The following is a 16178-nucleotide window of genomic DNA, read 5'->3' on the forward strand; positions in this document are numbered from 1 at the left end:
AGTAAATATCCCTCACCTGTGAGCCCAGCTGGGCTCATTAGGCAGGGTGTATATATTCACCTCTCCGTCCTCTGTTCTTTGACAGATTGTATCTACCTTGTGTGTTACTCTCCAGCATGTTCCTCTGATCCTGTTTGTCCCCTGACCTTCCCCGCCTGCTGCCTGGATACCTACCTACCTGCCTGTCTGACTACGTCTGCCTGTCTGCTTCCCCAGTGAATCACTTACCTTCGTCTGACCACGTTTCTCTGCCTGAACCCCGGATGACCAACCTGCCTTCCGTCCCCAACCACGTCTCCTGCCTTCCTCCCTCTGGTCCCGTTTGGATATCCTGGTTCTTGACCCACCGCCTGTCCCTGATTCACCTGCTGTCTGTCCCTTGCCTGTTACTTGTCTGCCAGAGAATAAAGACTGTTCACCTTGAGCACCTGAAACTGCACTTGGGTCCTCTGTTGTACTTGTTACAAATGTAGGATAAGTACAGGTAATATAGGATATATACAGGTAAGAACAGGTGTGTCTAATTAATCAGTAGTCACAACAAGAAGTAGCAGACACACCTGGATTTATCAGTCTGTCCAATAATGAAAGACAGGAAATAAAGGACCCACCTGAAGTTCAGGAAGTAATGGGGCTGTGCATAGCGTCCATTAACCCCCCTGTAGTCTTTTGGCAGAAATGACCCGTGGCTCCATTTTTCTCTCTCTCTGTGTGTGTGTGTCTGTCTGTCCTCATCAGGTTGAATTCCAATTTTGAGTATAAACTGCCCTCCTGCTGTCCTTGTCGGGTCAAAGAGGGCCTATTGAGCTCAAGACGAAGGCAGCGGAAAGGTTAAGTTAATAATTTAAGTTCAAAATAACTTCAGTTTTGGCTTGAACAATACAAATAAACTCAGACTGCTCCTTGAGACAATATTTGTCCAAATAAAAACAGGAAATGTGCAATTATCTACAACCATGACAATAAAGTTAAGCCTTCACACACCCCCTTTGGGTCCCACCCCACCGTTTGAGAACCACTGAATTAGACTGAACTAACATTAGCCCAAGTACAAGCCTGGACTGGCTGGAATCTCCAACACACTACCACAGCTCAGCAACACTGGAAACCAACAGGTCAAAGGTCAACCCTGTGAGCCCCTCCCACCTGAGGAATCCTCTGTACCACTGAACCCAAACCCATCCTCTGTGGACTCATTTATGGAGGAAAGGTGTTGGTTCTGTCCTCATTTACTGAGGTTTTCATCTCAGGGCAGATTTGACCTGCTGACATAAAGGATGGAAGAAGAATACGAAGAAATACTGAAGATCTGTCACTGAGGAGTCATCCCAAAGTCAGTGGGATCCAGTTTTGGGTTCTGAATGTGATAGAACTGGAGGTAAAGTTGGACCCAGATAATGGTTCCTATCAGTCCATGAAGTAACGACAGTAGAAACTGTTGTAAACATGTTCTCTGTTCTGACTCCTCCTCCTCTCATCCACTTCATGTCGGCTTCATTTCTACTTCCTCTTCAAACGGCAGCAGCTGTGAGTCTCTGCGTCTCTCCATGAAGGTAATGTTGGACCTGTTTGACTCTCACTTCCGTCATTGTGGGTTCTTTACTTCAGTAGAAACTGGATGAGCTTTAATCCATTTGTTGGAGTCCGTCTGAAGTGACTGTGATGAGACCAAGCCTCAGAGTAGAAGCTGATGTGAAACTCAGGGGTTGAACTCAGTGTTGTTGTTGTTGTTGTTGATGTTACTGAGGGTCAGGGTTTTTCTCCTCACTGGTCCATTAAACTCCTCTGGACTATTTAGATTAGACTGGACTGTGTGTTGAACTGGTAACTTTACCATCAATAAAAGTACAGAGAAAATCAACAGTCATGAGATTCAAAATAGGGGAAGTGAATCTCAGCCGCTTTGTGACAACGCCTTGAGTTAATGTTAGGACACAAAAACGGGCGTTTAAAAAGAGGAAGCGTTGACGTGTCTGTAGCTGACCCACGTCTGAGCCTCAGGTGGTTGTGGACCAGCTGAACCACTGTAAGGGGGGGTTGGACTCACTGTCCCACATCCATCAGAAGTAAGTCAGTAAAGTTTATTTATATGGAACTTTTCACAGAATGAATTCACAAAGTGCTTTTGAGTCAAATAGAAGTAGGATCCACAGACAAACACAGACACACAGCTGTGTCCACAGACATAAAAACTAAAGAACATGGTCTGAAAACCCACAGCTCATTCAAAGCCTGAGGAAACAATAAGGTCTGCAGCTGCTTTGGAAAAGACTGAACAGAATTCAAAGGGCCAAGTGACTGGAAATGTCATCCATAGTCTGGGGCACTGTTTACAGGCTCCGTCCCTCTAGTGTCGAGGTGGGTTGGCACTTGCAAAGCAGGGGGCCGGGGGGGCTTGAGCCCCTGCCGCTTTGATCCTCTGCCTACAAGTGCCCTTTTTACTCGTTTTTTTTTTTTTGCACAAAAAACTGCATGACTAAAATTTTGATCAATGATAATAAATGTTAAGAGTGGTTTAATTTGGCTGTCACTGGACCTGCTCATGGTGCCCTTTCATCTTTGTCATGCCCCGCCCCTTCCTCCTGTGCAGCCTTGCTTGCAACACACACACACACACACACACACATGCACATGTCATGTGGTCTGGAGAATGAATGAGGAGGAGGGAAGCGCCACGATTCCAGGTACATGAGAGTCCACCCCACTATCTGCCCAAAACATTCACTTGTCTCTTTTGGTCCTGGTCCTATTCTTCAACAACTATAGTTCTGGGGCCAAAAACCGATCGTAAGTGAGTAAATAATTCAATATCATCGTCACGTCATGGAATGAGCTCCCAGACTAGCACACTCTAACAGCTGGGTGCCCACCTGAGTCTGAGTCCTGCTGAAGCACTCACACAGATTTGCTTCTGTTTTATTTCCATAAACTCTTGAGTTTTAGCTGCAAAATTGTAACACATGGTAATAGTCCTCACTTGCTGAAACAGTCACTTTTTCTTCAGTTTTCTCTGTTTTTGCAAAATACCTTTAAGTTTACTCTGAGCTTTAATGAACATCTGCATGATCAGTAAATTAAATATAGGGTAAAGGAAGTGATTTACACTGAAAAATGTAAAACACAGAGGTTTTTATTATAACAAATGGTGATAAATCACATGAGAAACCTTAAAAAGAGAGAAAAAAATCATTTAGAAGCTGCCATAAAAGTACCACTGGGTCTTAATGGGTTAAAATGTGCTGAAGTAATTAAATTCTGCTAAACTGATATAAAATTGCATAAAAAGAAAACACATCCAAGTCTTCTTCTCATCCAATACCTAAATCTGGCCCTTTTGGTGTACAAGAGTCATAAAACTTATGTAAAATCCCCCGACTCTTTCATCAGTGCCAACACTTTGACATTTCTGGTTTTGTTTCAGAAACTGCTGGATCGATTCTCGTAATATCCGTGTTCGCCTCAAACATCTTGAGTGAATCTTATTTGAAATAACCACAAACCTCCACAAATATTCCCATCAACCTGCTCAATATTAAATGATACAGCTAGAAATACTACAATATAAACTTTATCATTATCATGTAATGTTAAATGGTTTGGCTTGGGTTAACACTTCCTCTACATGGTTATTTCTTAACTGTGGAAAACCTAAATATCATCATAAATATGTCCTAGAATGAAAAGAAACTGAATATTCAATGTTTCACTGTAAAACCAGATGTAAAATGAAGGTATTTCTAGTTATTAACATTCACTGTCATGCTTTTATACATAATTTAAGTTTATATTGTAGTATTTCTAGCTGTATCATTTAATATTGACCAGGTTGATGGGAATATTTGTGGAGGTTTGTGGTTATTTCAAATAAGATTCACTCAAGATGTTTGAGGCAAACACGGATATTACGAGAATCGATCCAGCAGTTTCTGAAACAAAACCAGAAATGTCAAAGTGTTGGCACTGATGAAAGAGTCGGGGATTTTACATAAGTTTTATGACTCTTGTACACCAGAAGGGCCGGATTTAGGTATTGGATGAGAAGAAGACTTGGATGTGTTTTCTTTTTATGCAATTTTATATCTGTTTAGCAGAATTTAATTACTTCAGCACATTTTAACCCATTAAGACCCAGTGGTACTTTTATGGCAGCTTCTAAATGATTTTTTTCTCTCTTTTTGACGTTTCTCATGTGATTTATCACCATTTATTATAATAAAAACCTCTGTGTTTTGCATTTTTCAGTGTAAATCACTTCCTTTACCCTATATTTAATTTACTGATCATGTAGATGTTCATTAAAGCTCAGAGTAAACTTAAAGGTATTATGCAAAAACAGAGAAAACTGAAGAAAAAGTGACTGTTTCAGCAAGTGAGGACTATTACCATGTGTTACAATTTTGCGGCTAAAACTCAACAGTTTATGGAAATAAAACAGAAGCAAATCTGTGTGAGTGGTTCAGCAGGACTCAGACTCAGGTGGGCACCCAGCTGTTAGAGTGTGCTAGTCTGGGAGCTCATTCCATGACGTGATGATGATATTGAATTATTTACTCACTTACCATCGGTTTTTGGCCCAAAACTATAGTTGTTGAAGAATAGGACCAGGACCAAAAGAGACAAGTGAATGTTTTGGGCAGATAGTGGGGTGGACTCTCACGTACCTGGAATCGTGGCGCTTCCCTCCTCCTCATTCATTCTCCAGACCGCATGACATGTGCATGTGTGTGTGTGTGTGTGTGTTGCAAGCAAGGCTGCACAGGAGGAAGGGGCGTGGCCTGACAGAGATGAAAGGGCACCATGACCAGGTCCAGTGACAGCCAAATTAAACCACTCTTAACATTTATTATCATTGAGCAAATTTTAGTCATGCAGTTTTTTGCGCAAAAAAAAAAAAACGAGTAAAAAGGGCACTTGTAGGCAGAGGATCAAAGCGGCAGGGGCTCAAGCCCCCCCGGCCCCCTGCTTTGCATGTGCCAGGATAGATGAGTCATGTCCAGATGTCTCTGGTGGAACTTCCCTTTTTTAGCGGTCTTGACTAGTTTCGGGTGCAGCAAATAGCCTATTTCTTTTCTCACTTCTACTTTTTTGCAACATTGATCTGACTGTGTACGTACATTTTGTCCAGGTCATGTCCTGAATCAGGCCCGGACTGGCTAATCAGGAGGACCGGGACAATTCCCGGTGGGCCGGTATAATATTTAGGCCGCGAGGGTCCGGAGTTCACTTTAAATATGTATTTAATATTTTATTTATTTATTTTTTGGGGGCCGGTGTTCAGTCATAGCACTGAGTTGATCACGTAATCTGCAGACGCTGTTCCTGGGCCACCACCCCCTCTACTAGCAAACTGTTTGTTTTCTTCCTCTTTTTTGCAGACGCACCGTGACCTGACATAACATGTCCGTGCATACGGATAGTAGCTCTGTACTGTAGCTGTGGAGCATATACCATCTGTGCTCTGTAGGCTGTGGATGGTCAGCTGTGTTTGCTGTTTGAAACATGGATAATAGAAAGAACAAGGGTGGTGTGGAGAAGGCAAGAATTAAAAAGAGGAAAGCTCTTGAAGCAAACGCAGCCAAATGTGCCAAAATCTGCAACTTTTTCACTAAACGACCTCCCTGTTGAAAACAACTAATGAGGATGATGAACCGGGTAAACCACCTTTCAGTTAGTTAATTATCGAGTCAATGAATTGTGTGGTATTGTGGCGTGTAACATAACGTTATGCAGTTTAAATAATAGTATGATGCGACGCCACATAACTGGGAAACTTTGTCTTGTAGCTCCTCAGAGTCAGAAAGCAGATTCAGCAGCAGACACCAGCCATGAGCCCACAAGTCCAGAGTGGGCAGGTAGGACTGCTCATAGAGGGAAGATTATTAGAATAAATAGGCTCCAATGAAGAGTATGGTGTAGGCCTGTTCAATATGAAAGGTGCTCTGAGATGCTCCATGATTCAGCACTACATGAATGAAACTGACACCAAGGCTTTGAAAATAGAAGATTTGTGCTGAGAATTATGACCATATTTAAAATGTGCTTTAGTGTCAGAAGCAGAGCCAGTAGTGATGAGGGGATTGTTCCTGTCAGTATGGGAGGAAAAGGTGAGCTGTTGGAACAGACTGTGTGAACAAGCATTAGTTCCAGTAAAACCACTTTCTATACCCAAACCATAGTCCTGACCTATTTTATTTTTTATCATTAAAAGTGAGACAGTAAATACAGAAAGCCCACAACTGAGAGCAATGACATAAAGTAATATCAATTAAACCTGCATATTTTGCCAATGTAAATATCTTCATTGGTTAAGTAAGTCAAAATGTCTGTAGATATTATTTTTTATTGTGATCCAGGTGCAGGCGAGTCTAGGGAAACTGGAGGAAGTGTGAAAGGGAGAGCAGAGTCTACTGATGACAGAGGAGCAGCTCAGCAGCACAACCCTGAACCACTAGGCACAAAGGAGACAGATGAAGATAACATGTACGGTTATAATTGCATGATTTTAATTATAATCGGTCGTGATCTAAAGTGGGCTGGTCTGAGGTATGAAACTCCAGAGCTGAAAATGAGTCTCAGTCCGGCCCCGTCCTGAATTGACCCCTCTCTGTTCTAACATGGCCTCAACTTGTCTCCTCTATATACACACAGTAATCACAAATGAATCAACATTCATTTAAACATTCTACTTGTTGATCACATTACATATATCTAATTCAACTTAATAAATCAACTCAATCATCATGTTAGTACTACATTATAGTGGATAATATGTTTCCATTTAATGCCTATGCTGGCTGGAAAAGCCCTGACCTCGACCAAACTTGACAGCATCAGTAACAATTGCTGTACCAACCCATAAGCTCCTTTTACACAGCACTTCTGTTATGGGAATATTTTACTTTTATTCCAGAATGACATCTGTGTAAATGAAATAGTGGATCATTTGGTTCCACCTGTATCACAGCTCTGTAACACCTCTGAAGGTAGTAACAGAGGCCTGATCAAGAAAGAATCACGATTCTGAAATGCTCTGTAAAAGGAACACCTGTCGTTCAACAAACAAGGTGTGACATTTTGATGACGGTGACCCCCGTGCCGGGGGGATTTAAAAATTAGTGCTGGCCGTGCACAGTAAAACAAATCAACACGACCACAAAAATGTTGAACTGGGAAGACGCTGAGATCCACCAGCTGTTGTCACTTCAGGCGGAGGACTCTATCTATACTAACATTAGTGGAACAGTGAAAGATGGGCCGACTCTGGCGAGGTTAGCAACACCGCTATGCTTGGGGTATTTCTGATGTGGAAGTGATACGTCACACTATATGCTGTGCTGCGTCCCCGCCTCTTTGACTGGTGAATGCAGCTCTGCTGTGGAAAAGTCCAGCCTCTGTTACTCCTTTGGCTTGGCTGTGGAAATTGGTCAATGGCAGAAAAAAGGGCTACAGGGCTAGACCACTACCACATCTGGGCCACTCTGATCACATGTCACTGTTTTTAATCCCTGCTCTTACCACCACAAAGACTGTGAAAGCTTGGCCTGATGGTGGCTCTCAGCAGCTTCAGAGCTGTAAAACAACCATTTACTTGAACGGCTCTGATTCATTCTAATTCTGTTCTATGAGCGATGCGTGTGACGTCATGCAGCAACAACGTCCTCAACATACAGAGCAGCTATGGAGCGAGAGAAAAGCTCACCTGTGTGGCAGCACTTCAGCCTAACTTCACCAACAACATCCACAGATACTTGTAATATGTGCAAGGGCAACGTTCCCAGGAGTGGTGAGAAAGCCTGGAGTCATAACATGACAGATTTCATCAAACACCTCGAGCAATTTCATAGTAAAAACCAAACGGTCTAATCGGCATGTTCACATGTATGATAAGAGTCACACCATGAATGTAATGACATGAAAATATTGAATCTGACCCATAGCACCATCTAGTTGCAACAATAAACATCATGTTTTGGCGTTTTGATGTGCAGGTTGAACATATCTACCTCAAATTTGGTCAAATTTGATTCAATACGGCCAAGTTGGTGACCATACATGACATCTTATGATTGTGGTGGTGCAACGAGCTCTGAGGTTTGTCATGAAACAAGTAACTGTTGTAACTCATTTGTACATTGTCAAATCTGCATCAGTTTTCACATTTAGAATAAGAGGACTGAGTTTTTAAATGTTTGAAAATGTCCTATTAATTATCTAACTAGTTAATTTTGTCTGTCTGCTTAATCTGGTTTGAAAGAGATGTGTTTGTTGTGTTCCATTGCATTGCATTTCAGTGACCACCTCTTCTGTTTCTTTGTGTTTTGATGTAGAGAGAAGACAAAGGTGGATTTTAAGTGAAACCTAAAAGTTGTGTCTGGACAAACATCACCTGATTCCAGCAAACATGGATGGAAGACCCACCTGTGACCAGTGTGGAAAGACTTTCACCAGAGCAAGTTACCTAAAAATACACCAACACATCCACACTGGAGAAAAACCATATGAATGTGACCAGTGTGGAAAGGGTTTCACCAGAGCAAGTCACCTAAAACGACACCAACGCATCCACACTGGAGAAAGACCATATGAGTGTGACCAGTGTGGAAATGCTTTCACCAGAGCAGGTGACCTAAAAATCCACCAACGCATCCACACTGGAGAAAGACCATATGAGTGTGACCAGTGTGGAAAGGCTTTCACCTTAGCAAATGCCCTAAAAGTCCACCAACGCATCCACACTGGAGAAAGACCGTATGAGTGTGACCAGTGTGGAAAGGCTTTCACCAGAGCAGGTAACCTACAAGTCCACCAACGCATCCACACTGGAGAAAGACCACATAAATGCGACCAGTGTGGAAATGCTTTCATCACAACAAGTTACCTAAAAATCCACCAACGCATCCACACTGGAGAAAAACCATATTACTGTGAGCAGTGTGGAAATGCTTTCTTCACAGCAAAGTACCTAAAAATCCACCAACGTAGCCACACTGGAGAAAGACCATATGAGTGTGACCAGTGTGGAAAGGCTTTCATCGCAACAAGTTACCTAAAAATCCACCAACGCATCCACACTGGAGAAAGACCATATAACTGTGACCAGTGTGGGAAGTTTTTCACCCACGCTAATCACCTAAAAATCCACCAACGGGCCCACACTGGAGAGAGACCCTACTAGTGCAGATTCTTTGACAGATCTTTTATCACAGGTTCACAATGTACTAAACATGAACGCGTCAAACATTTCCACAAAAGACAAAAACTGAACAGTCGTACAAAAAGTAAGACATTGGACTCCAGTGGAAAGAGTCAGTGTCATAACACACCTAAACAGTTTAAATGTTTCCAATGTGATGAAAGATTCTCGTCATCCTCTGCCCTCTGCTATCATCAGCACAGATGTGAATCATCAACGTCTGGACCAAAAGGTCCCTCAGCATCAGATGACAAGAAGAAACACAGTGTGTGTGAACCAGCAGCACCCACTTCTGACAAGAACATCAGACTTAAAAACCTCCAGATCAGACTTCACAGAATCCAGATGTGAAGACAAACATCTGACTGAAGGCTGTGTTTTGTTTTCCTCAGAGTACAGAAGTGTGTTCTAATGCACCACCTTCACAAAACAGTGACGTTACTGAACCTCAATCCGCCACGAGGTGAAAAGTTCAACTAGTGGAGGACAACAAGGACCTGGGGCCTCATGTACAAAGGTTGCGTATGCACAAAAACGTGGCATACACTCTTTTCCACACTCAAGTTCAGATATACAAAGAGTGAAATGACCGTGGATATGTGCTTCATAGTGTGTATACACATGCTTCTAGTGCTTTAGAACCATTGGTAACACTTAGTGGTGACACTGGGAAACTGTTAATAATGTGAAAGAGGTCATTCCTCTGATCGATGTGCACATCAGAGATACACAGATGAACAATGAACACACCAGCACGTCATCCCACTGCCAGAGCAGCACATCCCCCACCAGAACCAGACCCTTGACCCTTTAATGACAATCCTGCCATCCGAATAGGATGTGATGTCAATCACATAAAGAGACAAGGACACAGAATTCACTTGTTGTTAAATGCATTTAATGTATTATTAATGTCTGTGGAACATTTAGAAGTCGGTCCAGGCGATCATATGCCACCGAGCTGGGCAAGAGCCGGACCGTTTCTGTAGAAGTTCTGTTTCACGGAGCAGTATCTGTTTGGGTCCGATGGGCGTTTGGACACCAGGACGGATCTTCCAAGCAGTTTCAGGCCAAGTCGTCAGCGATTCTGTTCCAGATCCGTCCCAGTATCTCTTTGCTATCTGGGTCATGATGTCTTCTTGTGACTCGCATGAGCACAGGTGAGGACACGGCTGAGGACGGACATCAGCAGCTGGCTGTTGGACCCACGGTCTGTGACAGGAGGCTGGGAGTGCGTCTCACCTTCTTCTGTTTCATTGTCTTTTGGGAAATAATAAATTGAGTAATTAAACATGAGTCACAGTCTTTGATTTCCTCTTTGACATCCTGACATGATTACGCATGAACCTTTATGTTGTTTGGCTGTGATCAGATTATTGTATGACCTGTGGAATGAACAGATGTGTGAGTTACACAAATACTAAATATATATTTACCTTGGGGGTGGTCCAAGTCAGCCCTGTGAGACCAGTGTCACTCACAATAGCGTCGACTCTCATCTCAAACGGACTGAGTTCGTCTCTTTTCTCCTTCCGCCTGTTATGGCCTCCGCTTTGCATCCACCTTGACGTCATCATCTGATCATGCAGAGAGGGGAATCCCAGAGGGAATCCCACCTGCAGGCCCAGTTTATACTAATTTGCATATTTAAATGTGGGTGTGGAGAGGGAGGAGTCAGGTACCCCGACATATGCACTCAATTCCACGCTGACTGGGATGTATAAAGGAAGTGTGCTTGGAGTCGGGCGTACGCTCAGTTTTATTCATCTGGATTTTTTTTGTGCGTACGGATTTATCTGGATTTAAGCGTACGCCAGGTTTCAGTATGAAATCCACAGAAGTCTTTATACATGAGGCCCCTGGTTTCTATGCAGATACTACCTCTCATTGAGTTTGTGGGCATTGAATTAGTCAGAGGTCGCGTACACCAAAAATATTCCGTCATTGACAGATTTTTTTTAGAGATGACAGAAAATTCTGAAGGCTGTCGGTCATTTTGACAGATTAAAATACTGAGGGTAATCTACCAAAGAAAGATTTCACACGACGCTGAACAGAACCTGGACCAGGATCACTGGTCTGTCTGTGTCTGAACAAGGTATCAAACAGTCCAACACCTATATAGAACCCCACACCACCTGTATAGAACCCTACACCACCTGTATAGAACCTTACAGTGCCTATATAGAACCCTACACCACCTGTATAGAACCCTACAGCACCTGTATAGAACCCTACCGAGCCTGTATAACATTTAACATATATCCTCAGTGTCCAACCAGGGTCAAAGTGCAATATTTATCTCTACCCTTTCTTGGTTGGTTGACATGCTTGTTTTTATTCTGTATATACAGGGTGTCCCCAAAAATGTATACACACTTTAAATAATTGTAAAGTAGGTGTTTATTAAAATTCATTTAATTTTCAAAATGTAATAGAATTTAGAAACATCCTTTTATTGTTTTGTCACTTCCTGTTCTCAAACTGATGTCTGCTCTGGTCCAGACACTGCTGACAACGCCAAGCAATGGAATCGCACACATCACCAAATACCCTTGGTATTTGCATGCATTCACATTCAATGGCTGCTTTCAGTTCAGTGACTCACTTCCTTTACCCTATATTTAATTTACTGATCATGTAGATGTTCATTAAAGCTCAGAGTAAACTTAAAGGTATTATGCAAAAACAGAGAAAACTGAAGAAAAGGTGACTGTTTCAGCAAGTGAGGACTATTACCATGTGTTAGAATTTTGCGGCTAAAACTCAACAGTTTATGGAAATAAAACAGAAGCAAATCTGTGTGAGTGCTTCAGCAGGACTCAGACTCAGGTGGACACCCAGCTGTTAGAGCAGTGGTTCTTAACCTGGGTTCGATCGAACCCTAGGGGTTCGGTGAGTCAGTCTCAGGGGTTCGGCGGAGGTCAAGACACACACTCAACTCATTAGTCAGGTGTGTGTGTCGGGCTAGGTCTGTGTATGTAAACAAACGGCTTCGGAGACTCTTTCTCTGATTGACATCCAACATACGTGGTGTATTGTTGTCGCTTACAGCACTACAACACATCCAGAAGTGTTTATAATCTCTTCCACTCGTCTGACGATGAATTATTTGAGTATTTTCCACATCGTTGTTATGACTTTTGCTACTTCCTGTTAACCATGGGGGCAGCCATGTGTAGCGTTTGTTTACATTTTTCGGTCACCGCACTGGTCAGTTACAGTCATGTGACAACCGACGCACCGTCGCGAACGGAGAAATCGTATTACGCTAAAGCCGAGCTAGTGTCGTAATAAAACAACGATCACAAAAATACTGAAGGAGTAACGAGAACTTTTTTTTATACACTACATGCAATTATCTTTTTTTATGTCAAAATTGCGTGGTTCGGAAAGTTCGGAGCGAGACGAAACAAAAAGCGGGTTGACCTGACGGCCCACACATACATATACACAACAGCAGAAGTCACACTGATTTGCAGTAAATATTCATTATTATTGTAGCCTAATGGAAATTAGGTGATGGGTGTGTGTTAAAATGTTAAAAACGATAAATAGCATAAATACAATAAGTTCATTATTGGAATACATAAGGTTAAATATTAAAACCATTTCAGTGTGGTAGTATTAAAAAAGGTCATGTCTTTGTGAAAAGGTATGTAATTTGTTGTGAGTTCATGCACTGTATTGGTTTTGTTCTTTGAACACAGTGATGTTAATGCACGGTTCATTTTGTGCACCAGTAAAACATATACCTGTGTCTTGAATTTGAAAAAAATCATATTGTATTTTGTAATAAAGAAGGGTTCGGTGAATGCGCATATGAAACTGGTGGGGTTCAGTACCTCCAACAAGGTTAAGAACCACTGTGTTAGAGTGTGCTAGTCTGGGAGCTCATTCCATGACGTGACGATGATATTGAATTATTTACTCACTTACCATCGGTTTTTGGCCCCAAAACTATAGTTGTTGAAGAATAGGACCAGGACCAAAAGAGACAAGTGAATGTTTTGGGCAGATAGCGGGGTGGACTCTTACGTACCTGGAATCGTGGCACTTCCTTCCTCCTCATTCATTCTCCAGACCGCATGATGTGTGTGCATGTGTGTGTGTTGCAAGCAAGGTTGCACAGGAGGAAGGGGCGGGGCGTGACAGAGATGAAAGGGCACCATGACCAGGTCCAGTGACAGCCAAATTAAATCACTCTTAACATTTATTATCATTGATCAAAATTTTAGTCACGAAAATTTTAGTCATGCAGTTTTTTGCGCAAAAAAAAAGCTCAAGCCCCCCCGGCCCCCTGCTTTGCATGTGCCAGGTGAGAGCTACAGGCAGACTGTTTAAAGACAGGAACTCTGGGTGCCACAGGTGTTCCTAATCTCCTTATCAGGTGCCTGTTAAGAGCCAAGAGCTGGAGACATGCATAGCTCCCCCAAGAGGACCCCAGGGGCCATAACAGTTCTGACACTTTCTGATGTGAATAAACTGATAATGACAAGTGTAATGTTGGAACTGTGATCAGTATCAGGTGGAGAACACAGGCCAGGGCGTGAAATTTATGAAATGTTGGGTTTGTTTTTATTTTATTAGGAATAAAACCTTTGGATTAGAGTCAGAAAAAGACTGGAAATGAGGTTTTTACTCCATTTAATAATAATTATAATGAATTTTGTAATGAATTCAAATATTTTTTTCACTGTAAATGTCAATGTAATGTAAATCAGACTCAGATTTATGGTAATTCTTCACTTAAACAACAAAACAACATGTTACACAAACTCTTGACATGAATGAATGAATAAATGAATGAATGAATGGATGAACGTGAACATTTTACCGCTGAAAGACGCTGAAGTATCTAGAAACAGATGGAAATAACACTCACAAGCCTTTACGACTAAAATACTGTAATTCCACCAATAAACAGGTGTTTATGGATGTAAATGTACAAAGGATAAAGTTATAATATTAGGAAAAAAATAGAATTTTATGAGTAAAGAGTCAAAATTCTTTCCAACTTTCAGCCCAAAAGATGAACTGAATGCAGACGTGGAGGCTATTCTCCAGATATTTCCACCTCTTTATGACTTTTCTCCAAACATTATGTCTTTATTCTGTAAATACGGTCCTTTAAAGTAATGGTCATTTTCAGCCTAAAGCCATAATCCTCTCACTTTGTAAAAATGCTGATAGATGAGTTATTGTGAAGGCGTCGTCTCCGTTAGTGATTTCTTCAAACATCTTCTTCCCTGAAACTATTGGTTGAATTCATTTCAATTTGATCTGTATCTTCTTTGGGAGAATGTTTACAAAGTTTGTTAACAGTTTGTAAAAATGTAGATTTTTTACATGTTCTAAATGTTCCTTTCCTTCTAATGGTCCACATTTTGATGGTTTCTAACATGTAAATGGTTCCAGATATCAGTCTAGTTCCTATTGATCACTGATAGAAGTCATATCTGGACTGTGATTGGATGAGTTGAGTTCTCCTCCAGTGAAAGTCCCGCCCACTTCTATAGTTAGATTGACGTGCATCCAGACCACAGGACTGGAACATAGAGACAGAACCTGACAACCTCACACATTCACCTGGGGATTGATTCTGGATAGTCCAGTTCCACTGTATGAACAAGAAATCATATATTCGCAATCATTTCATTCCAAGAGGAAAAATACTTTATTCCAACATTATGGGCAGCAGTGTTATAGCATCAGAACCTCTAAGTAATGACAAGTCCAAATGAAAAACAGAACAAAATGAACTAAATATTCAACATGAAGAAAAATATAGAACGGAATAATCCCCAACATTTACAAAAAAAAAAAAGTCAATATAAATGAAAACTGAAAACGCGGGAAAATAATTCATCATAATCGAGTAAATACAAAGAATTAATGAATAATGGATAAATGGAAAATAGCAAAGCAATAAAATGGAAACATGGGAAACAGGAGAAAGTAATGATAACAAATAATGAAACTTAAAAACAAAACAAGCAAAATTAGAAAAAAGAACAAAAATGGGAAAATATAAAATCATCAAAATGAACAAAATATTCAACTAAATCGAGAAAAATATAACAAATTGGCAAAATGTACAAAAATTAACAAAAATAATTACCAAAGTGAACCTAAAAAAAAAAAACCTCAGAATGATCAGAAAAAAAAATCAACATAAATGACAAAAAATGAAAACACAAGACAAACAATTCATCATAATGACAGAATTAAAAAGAATGAAGTAAAATTAAGGAAACAAGCATCAAAAATAAACCAATTAATAGTTGAATTAAGGCTGATTGATGTGATTGGTGTTTGTAAATGTTTAGTGTATTTGGAGATGATCAGCTGACAGAACGGAGATGAAATTCAACAGATTTGGATTCAACAAGTTATGGACACAACACAACTACACCACACAATTACACAACACAACTTTACAACTACACAACTATATAATAACACAACTACACAACTATACAACTACACAACACAACTATACAACTACACAACACAACTACATGACTACACAACACAACACAACTATACAACTACCCAACATGACAACACAACACAACTACACAACACAACTATACAACTACACAACACAACTACACAACTATATAACTACACGACTACACAACACAACACAACTATACAACTACACAACACAACTACACAACTATAAAAGTACACAACACAACTATACAACAACAGAACTACACAACTACATAACACAACTAAACAATTACACATCTACACACCACACAAACACACTGTGGATCCTGGGTACAACAGTGCAAATCCTCCAAACAGTGGTTCAGTGAATGTGGTTTTGAAAGTGTAGATGTGGATCAGTTTGTCAGAGGAGACTCTGTAGAAGGACACAGATCCAGCAGGACAGTCCACATACACTGATACTGTACCAGAGGAGGAGGAGAAGGAGAAGGAGGAGAAGAAGGAGGAGGAGGAGGAGGAGGAGGAG

At 41.1% G+C, this 16178-nt stretch overlaps 3 protein-coding genes and 1 pseudogene across 3 annotated transcripts in view; 3 read left to right on the top strand and 1 right to left on the bottom strand.

The window, feature by feature from the left end:
- Window positions 1-10733, top strand: part of LOC115436321 (zinc finger protein 239-like) — a 97879-nt gene extending 87146 nt beyond the window's left edge. Inside the window, exon 2 of the mRNA XM_030159167.1 lies at window positions 8451-10733. Coding sequence (XP_030015027.1) covers window positions 8451-9175 — 725 coding nt within the window. The 3' untranslated portion in view covers window positions 9176-10733. The remainder of the gene's footprint in view (window positions 1-8450) is intronic.
- LOC115436284 (zinc finger protein 345-like) overlaps window positions 1-16178 on the top strand; it is a 589760-nt gene that overhangs the window by 285523 nt on the left and 288059 nt on the right. The window lies entirely within an intron of this gene.
- LOC115435837 (zinc finger protein 420-like) overlaps window positions 1-16178 on the top strand; it is a 363895-nt pseudogene that overhangs the window by 90440 nt on the left and 257277 nt on the right.
- Window positions 15847-16178, bottom strand: part of LOC115435836 (uncharacterized) — a 1131008-nt gene continuing 1130676 nt past the window's right edge. Inside the window, exon 18 of the mRNA XM_030158449.1 lies at window positions 15847-16118. Within this exon, the coding sequence (XP_030014309.1) occupies window positions 15950-16118 (169 nt within the window). The 3' untranslated portion in view covers window positions 15847-15949. The remainder of the gene's footprint in view (window positions 16119-16178) is intronic.

This window comes from Sphaeramia orbicularis, chromosome 16 (assembly GCF_902148855.1).
Source record: "Sphaeramia orbicularis chromosome 16, fSphaOr1.1, whole genome shotgun sequence".
Lineage (NCBI taxonomy): Eukaryota > Metazoa > Chordata > Actinopteri > Kurtiformes > Apogonidae > Sphaeramia > Sphaeramia orbicularis.